Source organism: Rana temporaria, chromosome 1 (genome assembly GCF_905171775.1).
Source record: "Rana temporaria chromosome 1, aRanTem1.1, whole genome shotgun sequence".
NCBI lineage: Eukaryota > Metazoa > Chordata > Amphibia > Anura > Ranidae > Rana > Rana temporaria.
This window is the reverse complement of record NC_053489.1, coordinates 441,952,310-441,976,666: the sequence shown is the minus strand read 5'-3', so window position 1 is coordinate 441,976,666 and position 24,357 is coordinate 441,952,310. Positions and strand designations below refer to the sequence as shown.

General features: G+C 40.6%; 1 protein-coding gene across 11 annotated transcripts in view; it reads right to left on the bottom strand.

The window, feature by feature from the left end:
- PTPN13 (protein tyrosine phosphatase non-receptor type 13) overlaps positions 1-24,357 on the bottom strand; it is a 350,570-nt gene that overhangs the window by 196,070 nt on the left and 130,143 nt on the right. For all 11 annotated transcript variants that reach the window (XM_040326640.1, XM_040326643.1, XM_040326655.1 and 8 more), the window contains exon 3: positions 23,395-23,564. In XM_040326640.1, the coding sequence (XP_040182574.1) occupies positions 23,395-23,564 (170 nt within the window). The remainder of the gene's footprint in view (positions 1-23,394; positions 23,565-24,357) is intronic.

Genomic DNA, 24,357 nt, shown 5'->3' with positions numbered 1-24,357 from the left:
ACCGATCTGTCTCTCTATGTACAAGAGACACAGATCGGTCTCCTCTCTCCCTGACAGCACCGCTGTGTGAGAATCTGCCGTGCTGGTTCCAGCTATCGTGGAAGTTCCAGCGCATGCGCAAACTGATGTGCTGAGACGGTTCCAGCTATCGGGAAAGTTCCTTCACTGACTGCGCAGGCGCAAACTTGCTGACGGAAATCCCCGAACCGCGGCCGGCATCCAGGTGCGACGTGGATTTCGAGGTAAGTGGCCAGTCGGCCTCACTGCGCTCGGACGGCTCGCTGCGCTCGGACGGCTCGCTCGGCCTCCTGGCTCTTTTTTTTTTTTAACATCCTCCAATCCACGGGGATGTTAAAGAATGAGCCTGGATGCCGGGCGAGGTTCGGGGATTTCCGTCGGGAAGTTTGCGCCTGCGCAGTCAGTGAAGGAACTTCCCCGTTAGGGGAACATTGAGGACAAGTCACCGGCAATGAGAAATGATCTGTAAATATGATATGTAAACATATGAGATCATCTCTCATTGGCCGCACAGATCGCCTAGCAAACGGCCACTCCGATTGGCCGTTCACGGCGATCTGTGATTGGCTGTGTCCAAGGGACACGACCAGCACAGCAGTTCCCCGCTGCGCGCTCGGGAGCGCGCGCGGGGAACGTGGAAAGGGGCGGACGTCAATTGACGGCACCCCAGAGAAGTAGAACCACCCTGCGGCCGTCAATAGTCGTACGGCCGTCGGGAAGTGGTTAACAGTTTTTAAGCGAGTTGCCATTTGTAATTTTCCATAATAAATGATTGACATCCACTACACTTATATTGCGTGCTCTGCGGTTCTTATTTGCCATTATAGAGATTTCTTCAGTCTCCCAGAGATCCTGCATGAAGGTGTTTTTGCAGTCAACAAGAACTGATCCCTACTGTGCTATATGGACTTATCTTGAGGGACTGTTTAACCACTTAAGGACCGCCTCCTGCACATATACATCGGCAGAATGGCACGGCTGTGCACAAGCACGTACCTGTACGTCCTCTTTAAATGCCCAGCCGTGGGCCGCGGGCGTGATCTGGTCCGAAGCTCTGTGACCCGATCGCCACTGGAGTCCCGCGATCGGTCCCCGGAGCTGAAGAATGAGGAGAGCTGTGTGTAAACACAGCTTCCCCGTTCTTCACTGTGGCGCGGTCATTGATTGTGTGTTACCTGATACAGAGAAACACGATTAATGATGTCACACGTCCAGCCCCGCTACCGTTAGAAACACATATGAGGTCACACTTAACCCCTTCAGCGCCCCCTAGTGGTTAACTCCCAAACTGCAATTGTCATTTTCACAGTAAACAATGCATTTTTATAGCATTTTTTGCTGCGAAAATGACAATTGTCCCAAAAATGTGTCAAAATTGTCCCATGTGTCCGCCACAATGTCGCAGTCATGAAAAAAAATCGCTGATCGCCGCCATTAGTAGTAAAAACTTTTTTTAATAAAAATCCAATAAAACTATCCGCTATTTTGTAAACACTATACATTTTGCGCAAACCAATCGATAAACGCTTATTGCGATTTTTTTTTACCAAAAATAGGTAGAAGAAGAATACATATCGGCCTAAACTGAGGAAAAAAACCTTTTTTTTATATATTTTTGGGGGATATTTATTATAGCAAAAAAGAAAAAATATTGATTTTTTTTTTCAAAATAGTCGCTCTATTTTTGTTTATAGCGCAAAAAATAAAAACCGCAGAGGTGATCAAATACCACCACAAGGAAGCTTTGGGAGCCACGTCGCACGACCGCGCAATTGTCAGTTAAAGCGACGCAGTGCCGAATCTCAAAAACTGGCCGGGTCCTTTACCTGCATTTTGGTCCGGGTCTTAAGTGGTTAAGGACTTTTTGCGGAGTTCTCATATATAGGAATAGGCATATACAAGCCAGGGTTACACTACTTGTGCCATATTCCTATTCCGGCATGCAGGACCTGCTGGCTAGTGACACAGAAAAAAAACGGGCCTCAGCACCCATGTGAACAAATCCTTAGGCAGAACGAGCAGCCGCAGCTGCCTAAATACAATGGAGATCTCTCCATCGGGGGCGTCTCCAGGGTGGGGTCTGAGGGGGCCACGTCCCCCCCCAATTTTACTGTGCCATTGGCTCCGGCGGCGGTCAAACAAAGTCAGTTAGCCAATCAAGGGAGAGAGGGGGCAGTGCCGGGCTCCATGTCTGAATGGACACACAGAGCTGAGGCTCAGCTCAGGTGCCCCCCATAGCAAGCTGCTTGCTGTGGGGGCACTCGACAGGAGGGAGGAGCCGGGAGCAGCGAAGAGGGACCCAAAAATAGGAGGATCCAGGCTGCTCTGTGCAAAACCAACTGCACAGAGGAGGCAAGTAGAACAGGTTTTTTTTTTTTTTTACTTTACAATCAATTTAATGTCAATTAGATTTTGCCAGATCACTGTTTATGACAGTACGGCTATTGAATTTCAGCCACTTTGTCAGAATCGCGTTTTATTTATTTTTTAAACACTCCCCATTCTACTGTTAAGATATTTTTTTTTACAAAAACAAGCCACATCACTTCGTTTTTTTTGTGTGTTTTTTACAGGGTTCTGTATAATTAACACTGAGAATACAATAATCCGTGTTATATGGTGTAAATCAGTTTTCATTTACCTGACTAAAAGATATAAAATCTAGGTTTAGCTGATCTGGGAGATATATTTAATACTATCTGGATCACAATAAGGCTGCGATTTTTTTGCAGCAATTCCCATCCCCCCTCATTTTGTTACAGCGATTTGCCGCTAAAGCCAGAAATGGTTCAAATTTAAGCTTGTTCAGCAGGGACATCCATGATTCTACCCTTGTGTGGGCACGCCGACTCTCAATATCGATAGATCAACTTGGGTTTCTTTCCTGCAACCTGTCGTTGCAGAAAGAAAATTGCATCATCTATGGCCTGCCTAAAAAAACTCATAACGATTTTCTGTTGGTTCACGAATAGTGAAATTTTTAAAGCAATTTGTCGCTCTGTCACCTAAAGGGGTTGTAAACGTTTTTTTTTTTTTTTAACCACTTCGGGCCAATTCTGACACTTCGTTTCTACATGTAAAGATCATCTTTTTTTGCTATAAAATTACATAGAACCCCCGAACACTATGTTTTTTTTAGCAGAGACCCTAGAGCAGGGATCCTCAAACTACGGCCCTCCAGCTGTTGCGGAAGTACACATCCCATGAGGCATTGTAACACACTGACATTCACAGACATGACTAGGCATGATGGGAATTGTAGTTCCTGAACAACTGGAGGGCCGTAGTTTGAAGACCCATGCCCTAGAGAATACAATGGCAGTCATTGCAACTTTTTTTTTTTTTTTAAACTGTTTCATGCTTAAAAACAAATAAAAAAAAAACAGTAAAGTTAGCCCAATTTTCTTGTATAATGTGAAAGATGAAGTTACACCGAGTAAATAGATACCCAACATGTCACGCTTCAAAATTGCACACGCTCGTGGAATGACGCCAAACTTCGGTACTTAAAAATCTCCATAGGCGACGCTTTAAAAACAAATTCTGGTTACATGTTTTGAGTTAGAGAAGTTCTAAGGCTAGAATTATTGCTCTCGCTCTTACGTTCGCGGCGACACCTCACATGTGTGGTTTGAACAACATTTTCATATGTGGGCGGGTCTTACGTATGCGTTCGCTTATGCGCGCGAGCTACCGAGGGACAGGGGCACTTTAAAAAAAATATATATATTATTGTTAATTTTACTTTTTTTTTTTATATTTTGACCTTTTAAAAAAAAAATTGGGTCACTTTTATTCCTATTACAAGGAATGTAAACATTCCTTGTAATAGGAATATGGCATGACAGGACCTCTTTACGATGAGATATGGGGTCAATAAGACCACACATCTCACCGTAAAGGATAAAAAAAAAAAAAAAAAAAAACGACCACCGCTTCACAGCCGAAGCGGCGCCGTTTTTTTTAATGCAGAGGCCGGGCGTGACGTCATAACATCGCGCCCAGGCCTCCGACGATCATAGAGACTTTGGCGACCATCTGGTCTGCCGAAAATCTCTATGATCTACATCCGGGGGCCGGCAGTTCCTGTCACTGACTCACCGATCGCACAGGCCAGTCAGTAGAAGCACTGGAGGGCGGCAGGAGGGGGGGGGGGGGACACACACTTTTGCCGCCCGTAGAAACGATCGAGCGGTGAAACAGCCGCTATGATCAATTTCTATGGTGTAGGGAATTGCCGGTTGAAAATGCCGATATCTGAATGATGCCTGTAACTTCAGGCATCATTCAGATATAGCCCCTCAAAGAACCACAAAGCCCAGGACGTCATATGACATCCTCTGGGCGCCAAGTGGCTAAATAAAAAACATGTCATACTTACCTCCACTGTGTAGCTCATTTTGCACAGAGTGACCCCGATCCTGGTCTTCTGGGGTCCCTCTGCGGCTGTCTCAGCTCCTCCCCGCAAGAACTAACCCCAGTTCTGGAAAGCGCTCTCCCAAGGGGGTTATCTTGCAGGCACGCTCCCGTGTGATACAGTGGCGGCCATAGCCGCCAAGTGCATCACACGGCCCCAGCGAGCAGCATCATTGATTAGATTGACAGCAGCGGGAGCCAATGGCTGTGCTGCTATCAATCTCCAAAGAAGGGCCAAGAACAGCCGAGAAGACAGGGGTGAGAAGCCAGCGCGTTCACGATGGTGGACTTTTGAGAGCACAGGTAAGTAAACCGGGGGTCTGGGGGGGGCTTGTAAGCATCGGATGTTTTTTTCACCTTAACGCATTAGGATGCATTAAGGTGAAAAACCGCAAAGCTTTACAACCCCTTTAGCCATTGAGATTCATCAGTGTTTCGGCTCAGCAGAAAAATCGTTAAGTGACAATGACTCTTAAAGTGAAATGCTGCAGCAACTGTTATACTTTGCTACAAATCAATGGAGTACGATTTGTAGCAGAGCATAACTCAATACTGTAGAAAATCACCAGCGACTCTAGTGATCAAATGACTAGCTACTTTTAAATCTCTGCCATTAGCGATTTGTAGCAGGGACTTTCCATCAGCCTTACCCTTAAGAATAAATTATAGGAAACCATGTAATCTCATACCACAATAACGTTGAGAGATTGTACTGTATGTTCGTTCACATAAAAATCTATGTATTCATTTTTCAGTAAGGAGCGAAGGTGGTTTCAGTGGTGGAAAACAGGAGCAGGGTAATTTCATTGCTCATACAAGCACTTTGGACCGATTCTTATCCTGAAGCTACAATAATGTGTGAAGTCAGCCTCTGCATCATCAAGCAGAGAACTAGGAATCCTCTCATCTTCCAGGAATGTTAATCTCAAGTGTTATCCTACTCAGTGTTTGTGCAACTAAAGGTCCAGCCTAACTTGCAGATTTCAGCTTCCTGTACTCAATTTGCCAAAAGTCTCAATTACATTGACGTAACGCATGTTCTTGGATCAGGCAAGCACTATAACAAAACCCACAGAGAACATGTGAACGTCACATAAAATAACCTAAAAATATGGTCACTCACTTCCCAGTAGCAATCACATTCATTTTACAGACGTCCGATTCATACCAACAATATTCCACTTCCCTTTAATAATAAAAAAATAATATTGAAAGAAAAAAAATGCAACATAGAGGAAGTTCTCACACAGACTGAAAGCATAAAAGGTTACCATCTTCATTGTCATTTTACCACATGTTCATCAATGCAATCACCATACAAATGAAAGCTTCTGGACTACACTGCATACAATGAACACAGCCTACAGGTCTAAAAGATTCTGTCTTTTTATTCAGGTTGTAGTTCATCAGGCCATCCTCTTCCTTTTAAAGTGCAAACTGCACGCCAGGTATTCCCAATGCCCATCTGCCAACCTCCTACTACCTTTCTGTCTCAGAGAAGAAAAGATGGAGGAAGCTGCACAACAACAAAACCTTATGGTCTGAGGAAGAACAACCCTCCAGAAGAGCATATCAGAGCTTCCTGGAAGCTGAACTGAAATAAACAGAACCTTCAAGCGTTAAACTGGATGTTAATTGAACTCTCCTAGAAGCCAGCAGCGTTTTTGCAAAAGTGAAGCCTGGATGCTTGTAAGGCCCCATGTACACTAGCTGTTCCTAAACTTGAGTTTAGGAGCTGTTGTCATTTTTTTCCCCAAAGCTCCTAAACTCAACTCCATAAAAGCCTATGTGTCCATGTACACATAAGGGTATTTCAGATCATTTAGGAGCTGCTGCTGTTAAGGGAGGTTCAACCTCCCCTAACCTCCCTCTCCCGAACATAGAAATGTTTTGACCAGCAGCCGTTTTGGGTTTTCCCCACAGCCGGCAGTCAAAGTAGTTTAAGTGTACATGAAGCCGTAAAGCATCTACTTTTATAAGCTTTAAAAGGAATTTTTACAGGCGTCAAGCTCATGGACATTAATTTTGTTTTCCAGAATAAATAATTTATTCTGGTCATTAAAATTAATTAATGCTCAAGCACTAATGTTTAACAGAATATTGGAAAACTGGAGAAAGTGCAGAGAAGGGCAACCAAACTGATAAGAGGTATGGAGGAAAGATTAGAGGAACTGAATGTATTCTCTCTTAAGAGGAGATCAAGGGGGGATATGATCAACATGCAAAAATTCATAAGTGCTCCATATAGTGAACTTGGTGTAGACTTATTCACGTCTAGGTCAAAAAGTCAAGCGGCACTCTTTACAGCTAAAGAAAAAGAGATGTGGAATAGACAACTTCAAGAACTAGTTCTGGCCAGCTCAGTAGATTGCTTTATAAAAAGAGGAATGGATGCATTCCTAAAATATACAAAATATAATTGGATATTAATATTTATAGGTAACACCAGGGATATTTGATCCGGGGAATATCCGATTAGCTCCTGGGGGACCAGGATGGAATTTTATTCCCCCACTGCAGCAAACTGGACCATGCTTCATAGGGCTTTTTTTTGCCTTCACCCGAATCAACTGCGGGTAAAGGGTTGTGTATATGGAGCAGTGGCGGTGCGTCCATAGAGGTTGCAGGAGCGTCGCCACTGAAAAAATGACAGATTCATGTATTGCATGAATCTATGTATTGTCGCAGCTGTCCACTATTCAGATGGCCGGCCCCCTGGTGAGCGCCGCCCATCTAAATAACGGCAGCTGGTTGGCCTTGGTAGTGTCTATCAGAGTCAGCGGCTCTGATAGGCTTCCAAATAGTTAACCAGGGGACGCAGGGGGTGTGTGTTCCCTGGTTAACACTGACAGGCATCTCAGCCCATCAGGTTGGGCGGGACTACTTTGAGGGATCGCGGAGGAAGATCCGAGGATGGCTGACCGAGAATGGTAAGTACCAGGCGGTGGGGGGGCAAACTGGCGACAATTGATGGGCACAGTGGCGACAATTGATGGGCACAGTGGCTGCGTTTGGCATGGCACAGTGGTGACAACTGATGGGCACAGTGGCGACAATTAATGGCATAGTGTCTGTTTGTTAGGGCACAGTGGCGATAAATTAATGGGCACAGTGGCTGTGTTTGGAATGGCACAGTGGCGACAATTGATGGGCACAGTGGCTGCATTTGGCATGGCACAGTGGCGACAATTGATGGGCACAGTGGCAGCGTTTGATGGGCACAGTGAGGCTGCAACTGATGGGCACAGTGAGGCTGCAACTGATGGGCACAGTGAGGCTGCAACTGATTTTTTTTTTCGTTTGCGCCCTCCCCCCCCCCTCCCACAAAAAAAATTGGTGCGCCAGCCGCCACGGATATGGAGTATTTCACTGGCAAAGGAAGGCATCATTCACACTGGAACCCCTGCACTTAGGTTTACTAAGCACAAGTTTAGTCAAGTCACCTAAGGAAGGTATAGACAATTTTTAAGAAATGCTGGGCAATGGCTATTTTCATTTGAAGTGCGTCTATTTTAAGGAAAAGTTGGACTTTAAATCACAGGATAGGACTTTCAATAAAAGACAATTGGTCCAAAATTTTAGCCTAAAAGCAACTACCGTACATTTTGATGAAAGAACTACAAGGCAATAACAAATGCGATCCTTGCACACATTTTTCTTTTGAATTATATCTCCATAGTGAAGAATACAACAGATGGACAATATTGACATCGCTTCTGCACATAAGATTTAGGCCAGATAACACTTCTGCAGTACATTAGTACAAGCATGTTAACGTGCATTGGGTCACCTGACAGATTACTTGTCAGTGTGGCAGCCCTTAATAGTGACAAGTTAATTATATATATATATATATATATATATATATATATATATATATATATATATAAAGAAGATTTTAGATTTTTTACATTTTTGTCAAATTTGTTTTAATAAAATGCTTTTGGAGTGAAAATCTATCTAAAGATAGTTTTCTGTTTAAGAGACATAATTAATTTAGTTTATTCAGCATGGAATGGAGCTTAGTTATATATAAGGAGGCTGTATATTCTGCAATATTAAATTTTTTGGTAAACTCATTCAATGAATCCAAGATCTGCAAGCTGAGCTAACATGCACTGCATTGATGCATTCACCGAATTTCACAGTAACCATGAGATAAAACGGTTCAGGAATATTGCTTTATCCCATTTTCAAATCTATGTACACTACAAACTGTATTGACTGTTTAAAGAGAAATGCATCTGTACCGGGCTCTAAGTGTGAGGAGGAAGGGCAAGCAGTAAAAATGACAGTGAAACCTAAGCAGCTTATAAACCTTGTGAACTCTCCTCTGCCTATGCAGGAGCAGGTATATGTGAAAAATGCAAGCACTGCAAACAAAGATGCATGCTTGAAGTTTTTTTTTTATGTGGACCCATCTGATATATTCAGTTTAAAGTGGATGTAAACCCACCATTCACCCAATATAAATGCAGTCGCGCAGTGTGACGTCATCCCCCAGGCAACGCACCGGCTCTGTGAGGGCTCCTTGGCTGTCAGCATCAATATCGGCTGCTCGTTCGCCCCCCCCCCCCCCACGTTCATTACTCACGTCTCACGCAGAGACTCAGAGTACAAATGTTTATATACATGCAAGACTCCTGCATGTATCCCTACCTTGCAAAAGGTCACCCCCTTCAGCTGTAGGAGCACCACAAAACTCTGGAATCGGTGGTTGGTCTCTTTGCCGGAGCTCGGTGGGCGAAGTCGTGATGTCACAAGACTCCCCGCCCACCTCTACACTCTCCTGTTCTTGAGTTTTGAGTTACATCCAGTCAAAACTCAGGAAAGGCACCACATGAATTCAACATGCCCAATCATGCGGAGGCGTGGATTAGCCAATCCTGGGGGAGCTGGAGAAGAAAGGAGGCATGTGAAGCTGGAATCGCAACACCCTCTCTCTCATGCCAGGCATGAGATAAAGAAATCAGATGTCAGTCACAGCAGTGGGGCATGTGGTGACACAAACTTATCCTTTTTTTAATCTTACTAAAAAAAACAACAAGAGGATTGCTCAGAGCTGGATTAACTCTACAAGGCAAGACTGGGCACAGATGAATTGACATTCTCTACTGTACCAGGTAGAAGTCTTCATTTAAAAATGCTTTTTCAGGTTTACATCCACTTTAAGCTCTTTTGTTTTTTCAAAAGATTTTGTTAATGCACTTAAGTTACTAAACATTGATGTTAAACCTCTCTGGCGGTATGATTAATTTAGATTTTAGGTGCTGAAAGCGGTACCATTATTTTTCATGGAAATGAAACAAGAGAGTCTAGTAGACATCCCGGGTATGATAAAATTTGAAACACAAAATCATAAATTATAATACAATAAATAAATATAAATAATTATAACAAATAATATAATAATAAAAATTATTACTTTTAATTTTTGATGACGAATTTCCCCACAAATCGCTATCGCTCAATTCTGCAAGTGATTCTAATTTATTATCACTGTTTTCTAGCTAGTCTAAAACCACTTTTGACATAAAGGGACACTTTTTGGTTGCTATGGACAATCTCCAGTTTCCAGGCAGAAAGAACAATTTTTATTTTATAAAAGTGCATGTAGGACACTGGGCAGACCTCTAGGGACAAGGGGGGTGTGCATTTTTTACATACAGTACTGTAATCTATAAGATTACAGTATACTGTATGTATTGTGTTTATTTACCTTTTTAAATTTGGCGCCAATCTCTGCAGGCACTGTGAATCGAGCGAGGAGGACACCGCTCGCTCACACAGCGCGGCGGCATCGCAGGATCCAGGGACAAGGTAAGTAAACCATGCCTGTGGACTCCACCCCAAGCCAGACTCGGGAATACCGCCAGGGTGGTTAAGCAAATACAAGAATATTTAATGTTATTGTTTTAATTAAATAAAATAATTTGAGTATTTCAATTGTGCGATTAACCAATTCACCTAAAATCGGTTCGGATATTGCCGTTTTACTAACCTGAACGCTTATTATTCTAAATAGGAAACCTTAATTTTGTTTGCAAGTATTATATATTCTAACTACCAGCAAGAATAAGTCTGTACATTTAAAGAGCACCTGTAATTTCAGCGTCTGTTAGCGGGCAAAAAAAAGCAAGGAGAGAGGCGCCTCTGGGTGTAACTTAAGACAATTTAATTAATAAAAACAAGAACATGTGGTCATTACACTCACATTTGAGTAGTATAAGGCAGGCATGTAAAGGTTTCTTTTTAGGAAAGGTGAGCTGTCATCCGATGAAGGAACTTCCTTTGCCAGTCAGAGGGAGCGCTGTGCGGGGAGGTCACTGCTTCATCAAGCGATGGGCGTCCATGGGAATGGAGGTGCTTCTCAACCCGAGGTCTGGAGCGCACGTGAGGAGCTGGCGAGGGCGGATGACGTCACTACTGTGCGACGCGTTTGAGTATCGAAGCAGCGAGTGGATTGGCTGAATACAGAAAAATATATGAAGGCGGAGGTTTGGGGGGGGGGGGGAGCTGTTTAAAATTATAAAGATATAAAGTGTAAATGATAACAGTAGTGGTGTTTAAGCCGCAAGTGATGCAGTTGTATAAAGATATACGGTGTAAATGATAACAGTAGTAGTGTTTAAGCCGCAAGTGATGCAGCTTAAACAGGGGGACACTGTGAACAGATGATAGGCTTAGAACAATGGTTATAGGCTAATAAGGAAATTGAAGGGAATAGGAAAAAAAGGGGGAAAAAAGGTATAAGGTCCTGGAGGGTGCTGGAAAGTTTTGAACTAAAAAATGATATAACTAAAATGTATATATTAGTATGTAGCAGGTTTAGTTGATGAGGAGTGGTGGTTATGGGTAACGTGAAGCACTGATATATACCTTTGTGCACGTATGACCAATGCGAGCTAGAAGTCGCTGGGGAAAAAAAGGGGGGGGGGAGATTTAATTAATTAAGGGGAGGGGGGGGGCGAGTGGTGACATATAATCCATAGAATACACACAGTATACATGCAGTATATGGATATAAGATCTCATAAAAAACATCCTGTAAAAAGATTATTATGATTATATATATTCAGTGAATGTTCAATAAAGGTTGAACAACAAAATATATATATATATATATATATATATATATATATATATATATATATATATATATATATATATATATATATATATATATATATATATATAAATATAAATATATATATATATATACACACATATATATATATATATACATATATATATATATATATATATATATATATATATATATATATATATATATATATATATATACACATATACACACACACACAATATAAATATAAATATAAAGAGTATATGATAATAAAAGGTATATGATGATAAAAAAGGTATATGATGATAAAAAGTATATGATGATAAAAAAGTATATGATGATAAAAAAGTATATGATGATAAAAAAGTATATGATGATAAAAAAGTATATGATGATAAAAAAGTATATGATGATAAAAACTACCAATAAAGATACCCTGTAAACTCTTTTTTTTAGTGCAAGGAGTCTTCTAACAATATTTCTAAAGACAAGTATACCCATATATGAGAGAATATATGTATATATATGTATATAATCATGTAAGGAGCGTGTGTACGCCCATAGGCATATATCTGGAGAGACAAATGTATGAGGGTGTATTCATAGGAGACAGGTTTATAGAATGGTGGCAATCTCTATGCTTTCATTGATGCCACCGGGAGAAAGGGCGTCTAAAGTGTAGATCCAGTATGTTTCTCTGGCGCATAGTTTTTTTAATCTTTCTGCCGAGGTAAGGGTGTTGCTGATTTGTTCTATAACCCATACTTTGAGTCCTATGGTCGATTTCTGGTGTGTAGTGGTGAAGTGTTTTGGCACACTATGGGGGTCAGTGCCACCCTCTATGTTTCTTCGATGTTCCCCGAACCTTTGTCTTAGGGGTCGAATGGTACGGCCCACATACAGCAGGCCGCATGGACAGGTGAGGGCATACACAACGAAATCCGAAGAGCAATTAAAAAGTGACATGTTTTGCACTTCGGTTTACGGCATTGGTACATGCCAACAAGGGGTATAAGACAGGGCACAGCGGGTAGGTTTGGGGTGTATTTTAATTTGCTGGGGGCAATTTTGTTTTTCAAATTTGGGGCTCTTCTGTAGATCACTTTAGGACGAGCAGGAAGAATCGGTTTTAGATGAGGATCTTGGAGCAGGATATTCCAATGTTTGGAAATAATTGCTTCCATATTTTTGTGTTTTTGGTGGAAGGTGGTCACGAACCTGGTGGAGCAGTCGTCTGTATTTTTCTTGTTTTTTTTTATTTTTTTTATGTAGATAGTGGTTGAAAGCATCCTCTATCAGGTGTTCCGGGTATTGTTTGTCTCGGAACTTCTGTTTAAGGTTTTGGCTGAGAGTGATGTAATCAGAGTCTTTAGTGCAGTTTTGTCTGAGCCGACAAAACTGTCCTTTGGGGATGTTGTTAGTCCAGTTGGGCAAATGGCAACTCTTATAGTGCAGGTAAGAGTTACCGGCCGTGGGTTTGGTGTAACTTTTTGCACAGATGGTTTTATCTTCATGTCTTAGCTCAAGGTCCAAGAAGGCCATGGTGGAAGGGTTGGAGATGGAGGTGAATGACAAACCGTAGGTATTGTTGTTACAATGTTCCACAAATGGTTTGATGGAGTCAGTGGGGCCATCCCAGATGATTAGGATATCGTCGATATACCTTCCGAAAAAAACGATATTGGATGTATAGGGGTTATTGTTAAAAATGTGATGGTTCTCCCAAAAGCCCATCGCAAGATTGGCGTATGAGGGGGCAAAGTTAGCCCCCATAGCAGTCCCCTGAATCTGCTGGTAAAAGGTTCCATCAAAGGTGAAGTAATTATGTGTCAGGCAGAAATTAGTTGCTCTGCGGATAAAGTTGGCCTGTGAGCTTTCTTTTTCGTGAGACTGAGGCTGGGGGGAGGGCTGGGCACTAAAAAAGATGATGATGGAGGTGATATCGTGGAAATATTGTCTGTTGCGGTAGAGGTAGTTCCGGAATTGGAAGGTTCCTGGTCTGCCTTATCCGTATGCAGGTTGTTAGGAGATGAGGTGGGGTCATTAGTAGTATGAGAGCATGTGGAGGGTATCATTGGTGAAGTAGAATTGCTGTGCAGAATTCGGCAATACTAGCCCATTGCTTTGAGCTCTCGCTATCCAGGAATGTGGGGCATTCTTTCATCACCCTTAAGCCTCTAGGAGAGACTTTGATGTCTATGTATTGTGATAAAAAGAATTTGTCCCACCATTGTTGGTTGGTGGTTTGTATTAGTCTTTCTAGTTGTTTGAATTTTCCACATAGCGTGTAGCGTGATTTGCCAGAAAGTTTGGCGTCATTAGAAAAATTGATGGGGGTTAGCATGGAATAAATTTGTTCCAGAATAACATGTTTATTAGTCTCTATATTAGAAATAATATTCATGAGCCCTGGAAGTGTGCACCCACTACATATCAACCACAGACTATCTGATCAGTTTATTTTAACTATCATTCCTTGACTTTTGATCCATCCCCTTTGCTCTTACATTTATATATGCTGGTTTTGATATCAGAGTTTTGTGTACCTTTGCGCATTATTTACTTGTCCCTCTCTGTTAGCGGGCATCCACTCACCTGCTGCCAACACATCCCTCACCTTATTGCGTCACTGGTACAGTGTAGCATGACCGCGCAATTGTGATTTAAACTGCGACAGTGCAGAAAGCTGAAAATTGGCTTGGGCAGCAAGGGGGTTAAGTGCCTGATATTAAAGTGGTTAATTCAAATCCACCCTGAACACAATCTAGAGATCAAGGAAAAAAAAAAAAAAAGAACTAGATTCTAGTTTGACAGCCAGGTAACTAGTATTTTTAGAAGCAGAAGTCAGCACTCAGCAATGGCTGCCTGCATATAGGTTTTGACTAACATTATAAGCTCACCACATGCTTCCTAAAGAAATAGAATTTTATGTTAGACCACCAAATATTAATGTGCTTAGTCTTAGTTAACCCTACCACATCTTCTATAAAAACAGCACAATACTTATTATTCGTTATGCATCATTTAGTACAGATCATACAACTTTATCACAGACTAAATATTTATATTAACAAAACAAAGGCTGAACTGACAAACACTCAAAAAGGGAGCTAAATCAATTGTTCAAAAATTCATTAGGGAAATTAAATAAAATGCAGCCACATAGAACATGGTATGCTTTTAGGAGAAATCAAATTAGAATGGTTACAGGGCCTCCTATTTAAATGTAATGAAATATGTCCAATCTAATAAAGTGTGATCATGCAGTGTTACAAAGGCACAGTAGCCCAATGAAATGATTTTGAGGCTATTCTGCAGCAGACTGCCTCTGGCAAGCTATGGTTGGCCGAGCAGACCTCCTGGCACATTCTCCACAATTTCAATATTGACTCATTTGTAGAACTGTGCCAAAGTGCATGTTGAAAAAAGTCCATAGCGATGGGATATTCATGTTTTAAATTATGTAAGCAACTTTAAAAAATTACGATTTAGTTAACTGATAAGAAAGTGTATACTTTTTATGCAACATGTTAAAGTGTGATTAGAATTCAAACACTGTGGATATGGGTTCTAACAAGGCGCTTGGAGTTTTTCTTGTGTGGGTTTTCTAGCTGTGCTCTGGTTTCCTCTTACAGACCAAAAACAGGCTGGTTGGTTAATGTCCTCCTTGCTATTGTGTTTGTGTGTGACAGCTGCCTACGCTAGGACACAAACCTTATGTTGATCATTTCTTTATCAGATCAAAATGTAGTAGTAAGATACTACTGCGCAGAATTATAAAATATACATCCATTTTTTATTTTGTTTTAACAGACCCACCCACTTATAGCCAACAGACACAGAAACACGGAGAGGATAAAAACCACGGACATACACACACACACACACACATATAATTAATATATATATATATATATATATATATATATATATATATATATATATATATATATAAATAAACAATAGGGAGAAATAAAATGTTTACATATAAATCAGTTGCTTTTTTTTCAATTATTTCTTTAAAAATCTATATTCTGATAGTACAAGGATTAATCTGTAATTAAAGCTGAATTCTAGGAAACTATGAAAAACACAAAACCTAAATGCATCTCTGTAATCGATAGACCCCTTTCACACTGTGGCGTTTTTTAGGTGCTTTAGCGCTAAAAAAGCGCCTGCAACGTGCCTGAAAGAAGCTGCATCTGCAATCCCAATGTGAAAGCCCGAGTGCTTTCACACTGAAAATGGAAAAAAGAGTACCGCTCCAAGCCCTGCGACCTATGCTGTGCTCCCGCCCTGTAGTACTGACAGGTGCAGACTCTGCGCTGATCCGTGGAAAAAAGAAATGCTCCTGGACTGCCGCACTCTGATAGGCGATTTATTTGAAACAAAATGAACAAAGGATAAAATCCAAAGCTGTATAACATCCAAAAATTCATGCAACACTGCAATCAATGGTAGAAAGTGGACATAGGGGACAAAAAAGCTATGTCCACTTTCTACCATTGATTGCAGTGTTGCATGAATTTTTGGATGTTATACAGCTTTGGATTTATCCTTTGTTCATTTTGTTTCACACTGAGGCGCTGCGCTGGCAGAGCGTAAAAAAAATTCCAGCAAGCAGCTTCTTTGCAGCGCTTTAGGAGCCTTCCCATTGAGGGAGCTTTCTTTAATGCCGAATCGCCTGAAAAATGCCCCAGTGTGAAAGGGGTCTTAGCGGTGCTTTATTAGCGTTTTTTGGGCGCTGGCAGTGTGAAAGGGCTCTGAAAGCACTCTGGCTTTCACATTGGGATTGCAGATGAGGCTTCTTTCAGGCGCTTTACAGTCTTTTTTTTTCTTTTAACGCCAAAGCGCCCCAGTGTGAAAGGGGTCTTAAGGTATTGATTCACATGGGTTAAGATGCCCATAAAGTGTGAACGGACAGTTTTTTCTGCAGTGTCTCCAACTTTCAGGTGCTGCATACAGAAAGCTCTTTGAAGTTGCCCTAATGCGACAGATTTGTTGGTGCGAGTGATTAAACACTGTCTGCGTTCGAGGACAATTACACACACGCCTGTCACATTGGGCAAAGCAGCTTTGTTCGTGCAGGCACTTCGTCCTTAATGAGCTGTCTGTAGCACATGGAAATTAGAGTTGCTGCAAAAATCACCCCATTTACGCTATACAAGGATCACCACCCATGTGAACAAGGCCTAATATATCATTAAATGTACTTTTTAAATGCAAGAAACGTACCTACATTTGACCTGCTAATCGGTCTCTTGTTTGGCCGTAACAACTATTTTCATAAATCGATTAGTTGGCCTGCATACAGAATGCATTATTTGTTTACATATCAGGAAATACAGTGTAGCACACATACAGCTCACTACATCGTCCAAACATGTCAGTATACACAGTGCAGCACACATACAGCTCAGTACATCATCCATGTCAGTAAGTCCCTGAGAACTTGTGAATGTGTGAGGTGTAATGCCTCATGGGACATATAGTCCTTGGCAGTAAGTGAGTGGTTCCAAGATCAGATTTTTTTTTTACCTTGCTTTAGGGGCACTTTGTACTATACTTTTCAGCCTGCTATTGGGGCACTCTAAATGCAGGAGGAGCCAAAAGTGTCAATAGGGGACCCCAGAAGAGGAGAATCAGGACTGCCCAGGTAAGCATAACATGTACTTTAGAAATCTTTTATTTCATCTCCCCTCCACCCTTCATATAGCTTTTCATGTCCGACTCCTAGTGATAATGCCCATATATCCTACTTCTGGGTGTATTTATTTGGAAGGAGTCGATGACCTCTTTTCAATGCAAGACGGTGCTTTTTTTGGTTTAAAGGAACACTAAAGGTTTGTTTTTTATTAGATCAATTGATTGCTGTAAGCAAGAGCATTTAAATATCACTTACCTCATTTTTCCTTTTGACCTCCAAAATACAATTATCCAGGTTTGAAAATGCCATTTCCTGTCTCTCCTCTTCTTGCTTTCCACCAGCATCTGAGCCGTTTTGCATGGTGGAAAGCAGAATGTGCTCACCCCCTCCCTATGACTACAGCCCTGCGTGAAGATGCTCTCTTATCCCTCACAGGCATGGAGGCTAAGCCTAATGGGAACTGTAGTTCCCATTAGGCGGTGATGTAGCAAGAATGAATGCGCACCGCAAACCAGGAAGTCAGTGAGAATAATGATTCAGGAGTGCTGGAGGTGAATAAAACAGCTCAATTTCAACAGGTATCAAACTAGTTAGTTATAATGCAAAACATTACTTTTTACTTTATCAGCTACTGTCAGACTTTAATTTAAGAGGAAAATATTTTTGTCTTTACAACCCCTTTAATAGACTTCAATAGAGAAGCTGCAGAAAAGCATGTAGTGATTTTTTTCAGCAATTTGGGTTTTTTAATCTGCCCAAAAAAAAAAAAAAAAGCATTTAAAATGCAAAACGTGAATCGCAGCAAAATCAAAGTGAAAAACATGCAGCAAAAATCTTTGTACATTTGCTAAATGAAAGAATGTAGTTTAAAAATTTTACTTGCTTTTAACATTCAGCTTTAAAATTAATGTCATTTCTGAACAAAAAACACATATACACGGTCTGAAAATTCATTTGACCAAGAAGTTTCTATTCGGCTTCCTGTCACTGTGGTCGAAAACAACGTCGATTTGACCACACCAACGATTAGAAAATCAAAATGAATGTTCTAAAAATGTATTTTTTTGAAGGAAGACATTGTTTTTGTAGCTCAGTGGATTACAGTTGTTGTTCCCTAACCATATAGTTGGTTATTTATATTTACCACACTGCATAGAGATATTTAAGCATAAAATTCTTTTTTTATACCCAACATATTAACTAAACTATTTACCACACTTTATGGTTATTATCCAATTAATTGAAATAATCGGCCAACTAATCGATTATGAAAATATTCATTAGTTGTAGCCCTAGTCTCCTGCAGTCCCTGTACAGCAGGGCTGAAGTGCGTTAGGAAGATGCAGAACGAAGAGCCAATCCGTTCATGTGCTGATAAGAATGTTGACAGGAGGAGAAATCAGAATGATGGGAAGTTGAGCTCCTCACTGTGCTGCATCTCAAAGGATATGTAGCACAAAAAGTACTGTGGGGGAAATTCCTGTAGTGGAAGTGAATATTACTTTAACCACTTGCCCACCAGGTAAATTCTGGCACTTCTCTCCTTCATGTGAAAATCACAATTTTTTTGCTAGAAAATTAATCAGAACCCCCAAACATTATATATTTTTTTTAGCAGACATCCTAGGGAATAAAATGGCAGTCATTGCAATACTTTTTGTCACACCGTATTTGCGCAGCGGTCTTACAAGCGCACTTTTTTTGGATAAAAATCACTTTTTTGAATTAAAAAATAAGACAACAATACATTTTGCCCAATTTTTTTATATCTTGTGAAAGATAATGTTACGCCGAGTAAAATGATACCCAACATGTCACGCTTAAAAATTGCGCCCGCTCGTGGCATGGCGTCAAACTTTTACCCTTAAAAATCTCGATAGGCGACGTTTAAAAAATTCTACAGGTTGCATTTTTTGAGTTGCAGAGTAGGTCTAGGGCTAGAATTATTGCTCTCACTCTAACGATCGCGGCGATACCTCACTTGTGTGGTTTGAATACCGTTTTCATATGCGGGCGCTACTCGCGTATGCGTTTGCTTCTGCGCGCGAGCTCGTCGGGACGGGGCGCTTTAAAAATTTTTTTTGGGGTTTTCTTATTTATTTTTATTTAGTTTTATAATTTTTTACACTGAAAAAAAAAAAAAAAAAAAAATTGATCACTTGTATTCCTATTACAAGGAATGTAAACATCCCTTGTAATAGAAAAAAGCATGACAGGTCCTCTTAAATATGAGATCTGGGGTCAAAAAGACCTCAGATCTCATAATTAGACTTAAATGCAAAAAAAAAATGTCATTTTTTCAAATGACAAAAAAAAAAATGTTTCTTTAAGAGGCTGGGCGGGACTGACGTTTTGACGTCACTTCCGCCCAGCAGAGCTATGAGGACGGGTGAAGGAGATTTCTCCTTCAGTCCCGTCCCCGCTCAGCTGCCGGACACATCCGATCCCCTCCGCCGCTACCGACGGCTCCGGTAAGCGGCGGAGGGCGCGGGAGAGTGGCGGGAGGGGGGGGGGCCCTCTCCCGCCACCGATAACGGCGATCTCGCGGCGAATCCGCCGCGGAGACCGCCGTTATCGTGTACACCACCGCCCCCTGAAAAGATGAATATCTCGGTTGTGGCAGCAGCTGCTGCCGTTATCGAGATATTCAACTTTAAAAAGAGGACGTCTTTTTGACATGGGGCGGTGGTCAAGAGGTTAAAAGGCTGGTTGTTACTTTATCTTTTAAAATGGAAGTAAACCCATCAGTTTAACAGGTTTAAAAAAACAGTTACATTCCCGAAATGCCGAGAATGCCAACGGTCACATTGGTTGTGCTCTCAACCAAACTGTCAAATCCTCCAATGGCTGGTGTCATAACTGATCACATGTGCAGCATCATGGCAGTTGAAGATTAAACAGAGACCAAGATGGAAGCTTCCTTGGCTGGAAAAGATAGGAGGGTTTACTTCCACTTTAATGGGCAATTCATTTTTATCTTATTACTTTGGACTGGTGGTGTGTCTTGATTAGCTCCATCCCTGATGTGGGCCATGCTGCAGTGGTAAAATGAACAGTGATCACGTGACCCATGAAGATAAAAAAAAAAAAAAAAAAAAAGGTAGAATCAACACACACTGTGTAAAATAAGGTGTTGAATACATCAGTTCTCTAGGTAAATATATTTTTAAATATGCTATTGACATGAAATTTTCACCACGTCGGTAACAACCCATGCAATCCATACATACAAAGAAACTGTATGGAGAAACCAGTCACATGCATTGCTCAGGTGTAATTTTGGCCCATTCTTCTACACAAACCATCTCCAAATCTTGAAGGTTCTGTGGACCTCTTCTATTAACTCTGATCTTTAGTTCTTTACATAGATTTTCTATTGGCATCAAGTCAAGTGATTGGCTGGGTCATTCTAACAGCTTTATTTTTTTCTTTAAAGGAATTGAGAGTCTCCTTGGCTTTGTTTTTGGGATCATTGTCTTGCTGAAATGTCCACCCTGGTTTCATATTCATTATCCTGGTAGATGGCAGCAGATTTTTATCAAGAATGTCTTGGTACATTTTTCCATTCATCCTTCCTTCAATATGAAGTTTGTCAGTACCGTATGCAGAAAAACAGCCCCACACCATGATGTTCCCAACTTTAAACTTTACTGTTGGTATGGTGTTTTTGGGGTGATGTGCAGTGCCATTTGACTTCCAAACATTGTGTGCCATATGGTATCTCCAAAGAGTTAAAATTTGGTCTCATCTGACTTGACTAAATTCTCCCATTATTTCACAGGCTGGTCTAAAAGTTGTACAGAAAACTAAACAAGCGTCAACATGCTTTTCCTTCAGCAATGGAGTGGTGTGTGTGCATACAGGCCATGGCAGTTGAGTGCATTACTTATTGTTTTCTTGAAAACAATTGTACCTGTCAATTCCAGGTCTTTCTGAAGCTTACCACAAGTGGTCCTTGGCCCTTGAACTTCTGATAATTCTTTTCACTCCTCTGTCAGAAATCTTGCGAGGAGCACCTGGTCGTGGCTGGTTTATGGTAAAATTCCCAATTTCAGATTATGGCCCCAACAGTGCTCACTGGAACATTCAGACGTTTAGAAATGCTTCTCTAACCAGTGCCATCAGTATGTTTTGCAACAATAATGTTGCGAAGGTCTCAAGAGCACTCTTTTTTACCCATCATTAGATAGTTCCTGTGTGACACCTTGGTATTGAGACTCCTTTTTTAGGCCATCAGCTGAGACTAAACCAGCTGATATTAATTTGCAGTGACAAGGAGCAGGATTGCTTTCCAATTACTGATAGATTTCAGCTGGTGTCTTGGCTTTCCATGCCTTTTTGTACCTCCCTTTCTTCATGTATTCAATACTCCCCCCCCCCCCCCCCCAGTCATTTCATTTATTACACATAATTACATTTCTGACCTTATGGTTTTGATTTCTTTGTATGTATGGATTGCATGGGTTGTTACTGACATGTGGTGAAAAGTTCATTGTAGTAGCATGTTTAGAAATATATTTATCTAGAAAAATGGTGACATGTTCAATACTATATTTTACTGTGTGTGTATATATATATATATATATATATATATACACACACACACACACACACACTTAGATCTATCTATGTATGCATGCATGCATGCATGCATGCATATATATATATATATATATCCATCCATCCATCTATTGGTGTGCCCTACCGATACAAAGGTGGGGCAGGTATGCATGTTTAGTACCACTTTAACTAGTATTTACACAGAGAAAGCACACACCACACATACACACCACACACATAAAAACAGAGCAAAAAAAAAGGAGGAAAAAAGAACACACACACAATAAAATATCAGTAAAATATTCAGCTCATCTAAGAACTAAAACTAAATTAATGTGCAATTTGTTTCCAGCATAAAATAAAATAACTAATAATAGTTTAAAGCTTATGAAGAGAAACCAATTAGCCGGTTAAATAAATGACTAACTTCTACTAACAGCGAGGAAATGCAATGTGTAGTCAAGTGTACAGAGGCATGTCTCGCCCACCTTATTTCAAATAGATAAACCAAAGCAGGGCAGGCAGGAAACATGGGCAGTAGAAACTCCGCTCTGCAGCCTACTTGTGAAGCTTTTAAGTACTAAGTGAAATTATATGCTTAAGGCATTCAATGCTAGGCAGGTTTGTAATTCTTACTTACTTGAAAGCTCATGTCGCACTCAAAGTAACTAATTATACGAATATCAGCTGACAGTCATGCTGAAGATGGTGCACAAAATGTACCAAACCAATATGCTGTTTAGTAATAGTTGTTGACAGATTGTCACATCATGTCTTTGCTATAATCGCTTAACTTTTATGCAACATTCTAAGAATTTCTGTTACATTTCCTTTTTTAACCTCATATTGAAAGGAATGAAGTAGTAAATGAATATTTATAGCTTAGTCACTCAAATTCTTTACTTCACAGTTTATTAACTGAGAACCGGCATGCAGTCAATATAGAGTCAGGACACCCTGCTTGCTCCATATTGGAGACTTACTATTATTCTATCCTGATAAGTCTATTCTAGGTTAAGTCTCATCATCTCACACATTATTATGTTCACTCACATACCATTACACATTCATCTCATTTATTTCACAGTTTTTGAGTTTCCAAGTCCATCTAGCTTTGAAAAACATTGGTTGGTTCGTGTGTGTGTGTGTGTGTGTGTGTGTGTGTGTGTGTGTGTGTATATATATATATTTCCATTACATTGTATACTTCATGGTTACTCTGTTGGTATAGTAACTGATATAAATATATTCTTATTTCAGCCGACATATACAATGGACTTGGATACATTCTATGTGGGTCACACACTATCATGCCGTTTTTGTCTTTTTTTTTATGTACACATTTTATTTTTATTTTTTTCTATTGTCCTCTAGATTCTAAGCCCATACCATTATTGAATAAGGCCTTTTACTTTTTGTTTGCCGTTTTACCATGCAAGGAAGGAACTGTTAAAACACCTTATTGTACGTGTACACATCATTCAGGGGCCCGGCACTTTGGTATGAACAGGGCACAAAGAAAGCAACTATTTACTATGTGACCTTGTAGTGACTGGAAATGTCTTCATTTCTATAGGTCCTTTAGCTGGAATATATTTCCGATTTCTCTTTCTAATGGTAACAGACTGTTTGGCAGTCAATATCAATGTGACTGAAAGAAAGTTACCTTTTCAATATCTGCGAGAGAAGACAAGGACTTGCTTTGGAGAACCTCAGGTGCAGTGAAGGCACGCAAATCTTGATTGGAAACATTTTCATCTGTAAATGATATGCTTCCGGAGGGCAGCAGCAGGAGAGACCAAGGGGAGATGATAAATCCAAGAGCTGCAGGATCAGCTGTAAAAAACAGAAAGACAAGGTAAGAAAAAAAAAAAAACACAATTATGACAATTAACCACTTGAGACCCGGACCATTATGCAGGTTAAGGACCTTGCCCCTTTTTACGATTCGGCACTGCGTCGCTTTAACTGACAATTGCGCGGTTGTGCGACGTGGCTCCCAAACAAAATTGGCGTCCTTTTTTCCCCACAAATAGAGATTTCTTTTGATGGTATTTGATCACCTCTGCGGTTTTTATTTTTTGTGCTACAAACAAAAATAGAACGTCAATTTTGAAAAAATTGCAATATTTTTTAACTTTTTGCTATAATAAATATCCCCAAAAAAGATATTAAAAAAACATTTTTTCCCCTCAGTTTATCGATTGGTTTGCGCAAAATTTATAGTGTTTACAAAATAGGGGATAGTTTTATTGCATTTTTATAAAAAAAATGTTTTACTACTAATAGCGACGATCAGCGATTCTTTTCGTGACTGCGACATTATGGCGGACACATCGGACAATTATGACACATTTTTGGGACCATTGTCATTTTCACTGCAAAAAGTGCTATAAAAATGCACTGATTACTGTGAAAATGACAATTGCAGTTTAGGAGTTAACCACTAGGGGGCACTGTAGGGTTAAGTGTGACCTCATATGCGTTTCCAACTGTAGGGGGGGCGGGGCTGGATGTGTGACGTCAGTGATCGTCTTTCCCTATATCAGGGAACAGACGATCACTGACATTGCCCCAATGAAGAACGGGGAAGGTGTGTTTACACACACACACCTCTTCCCGTTCTTCA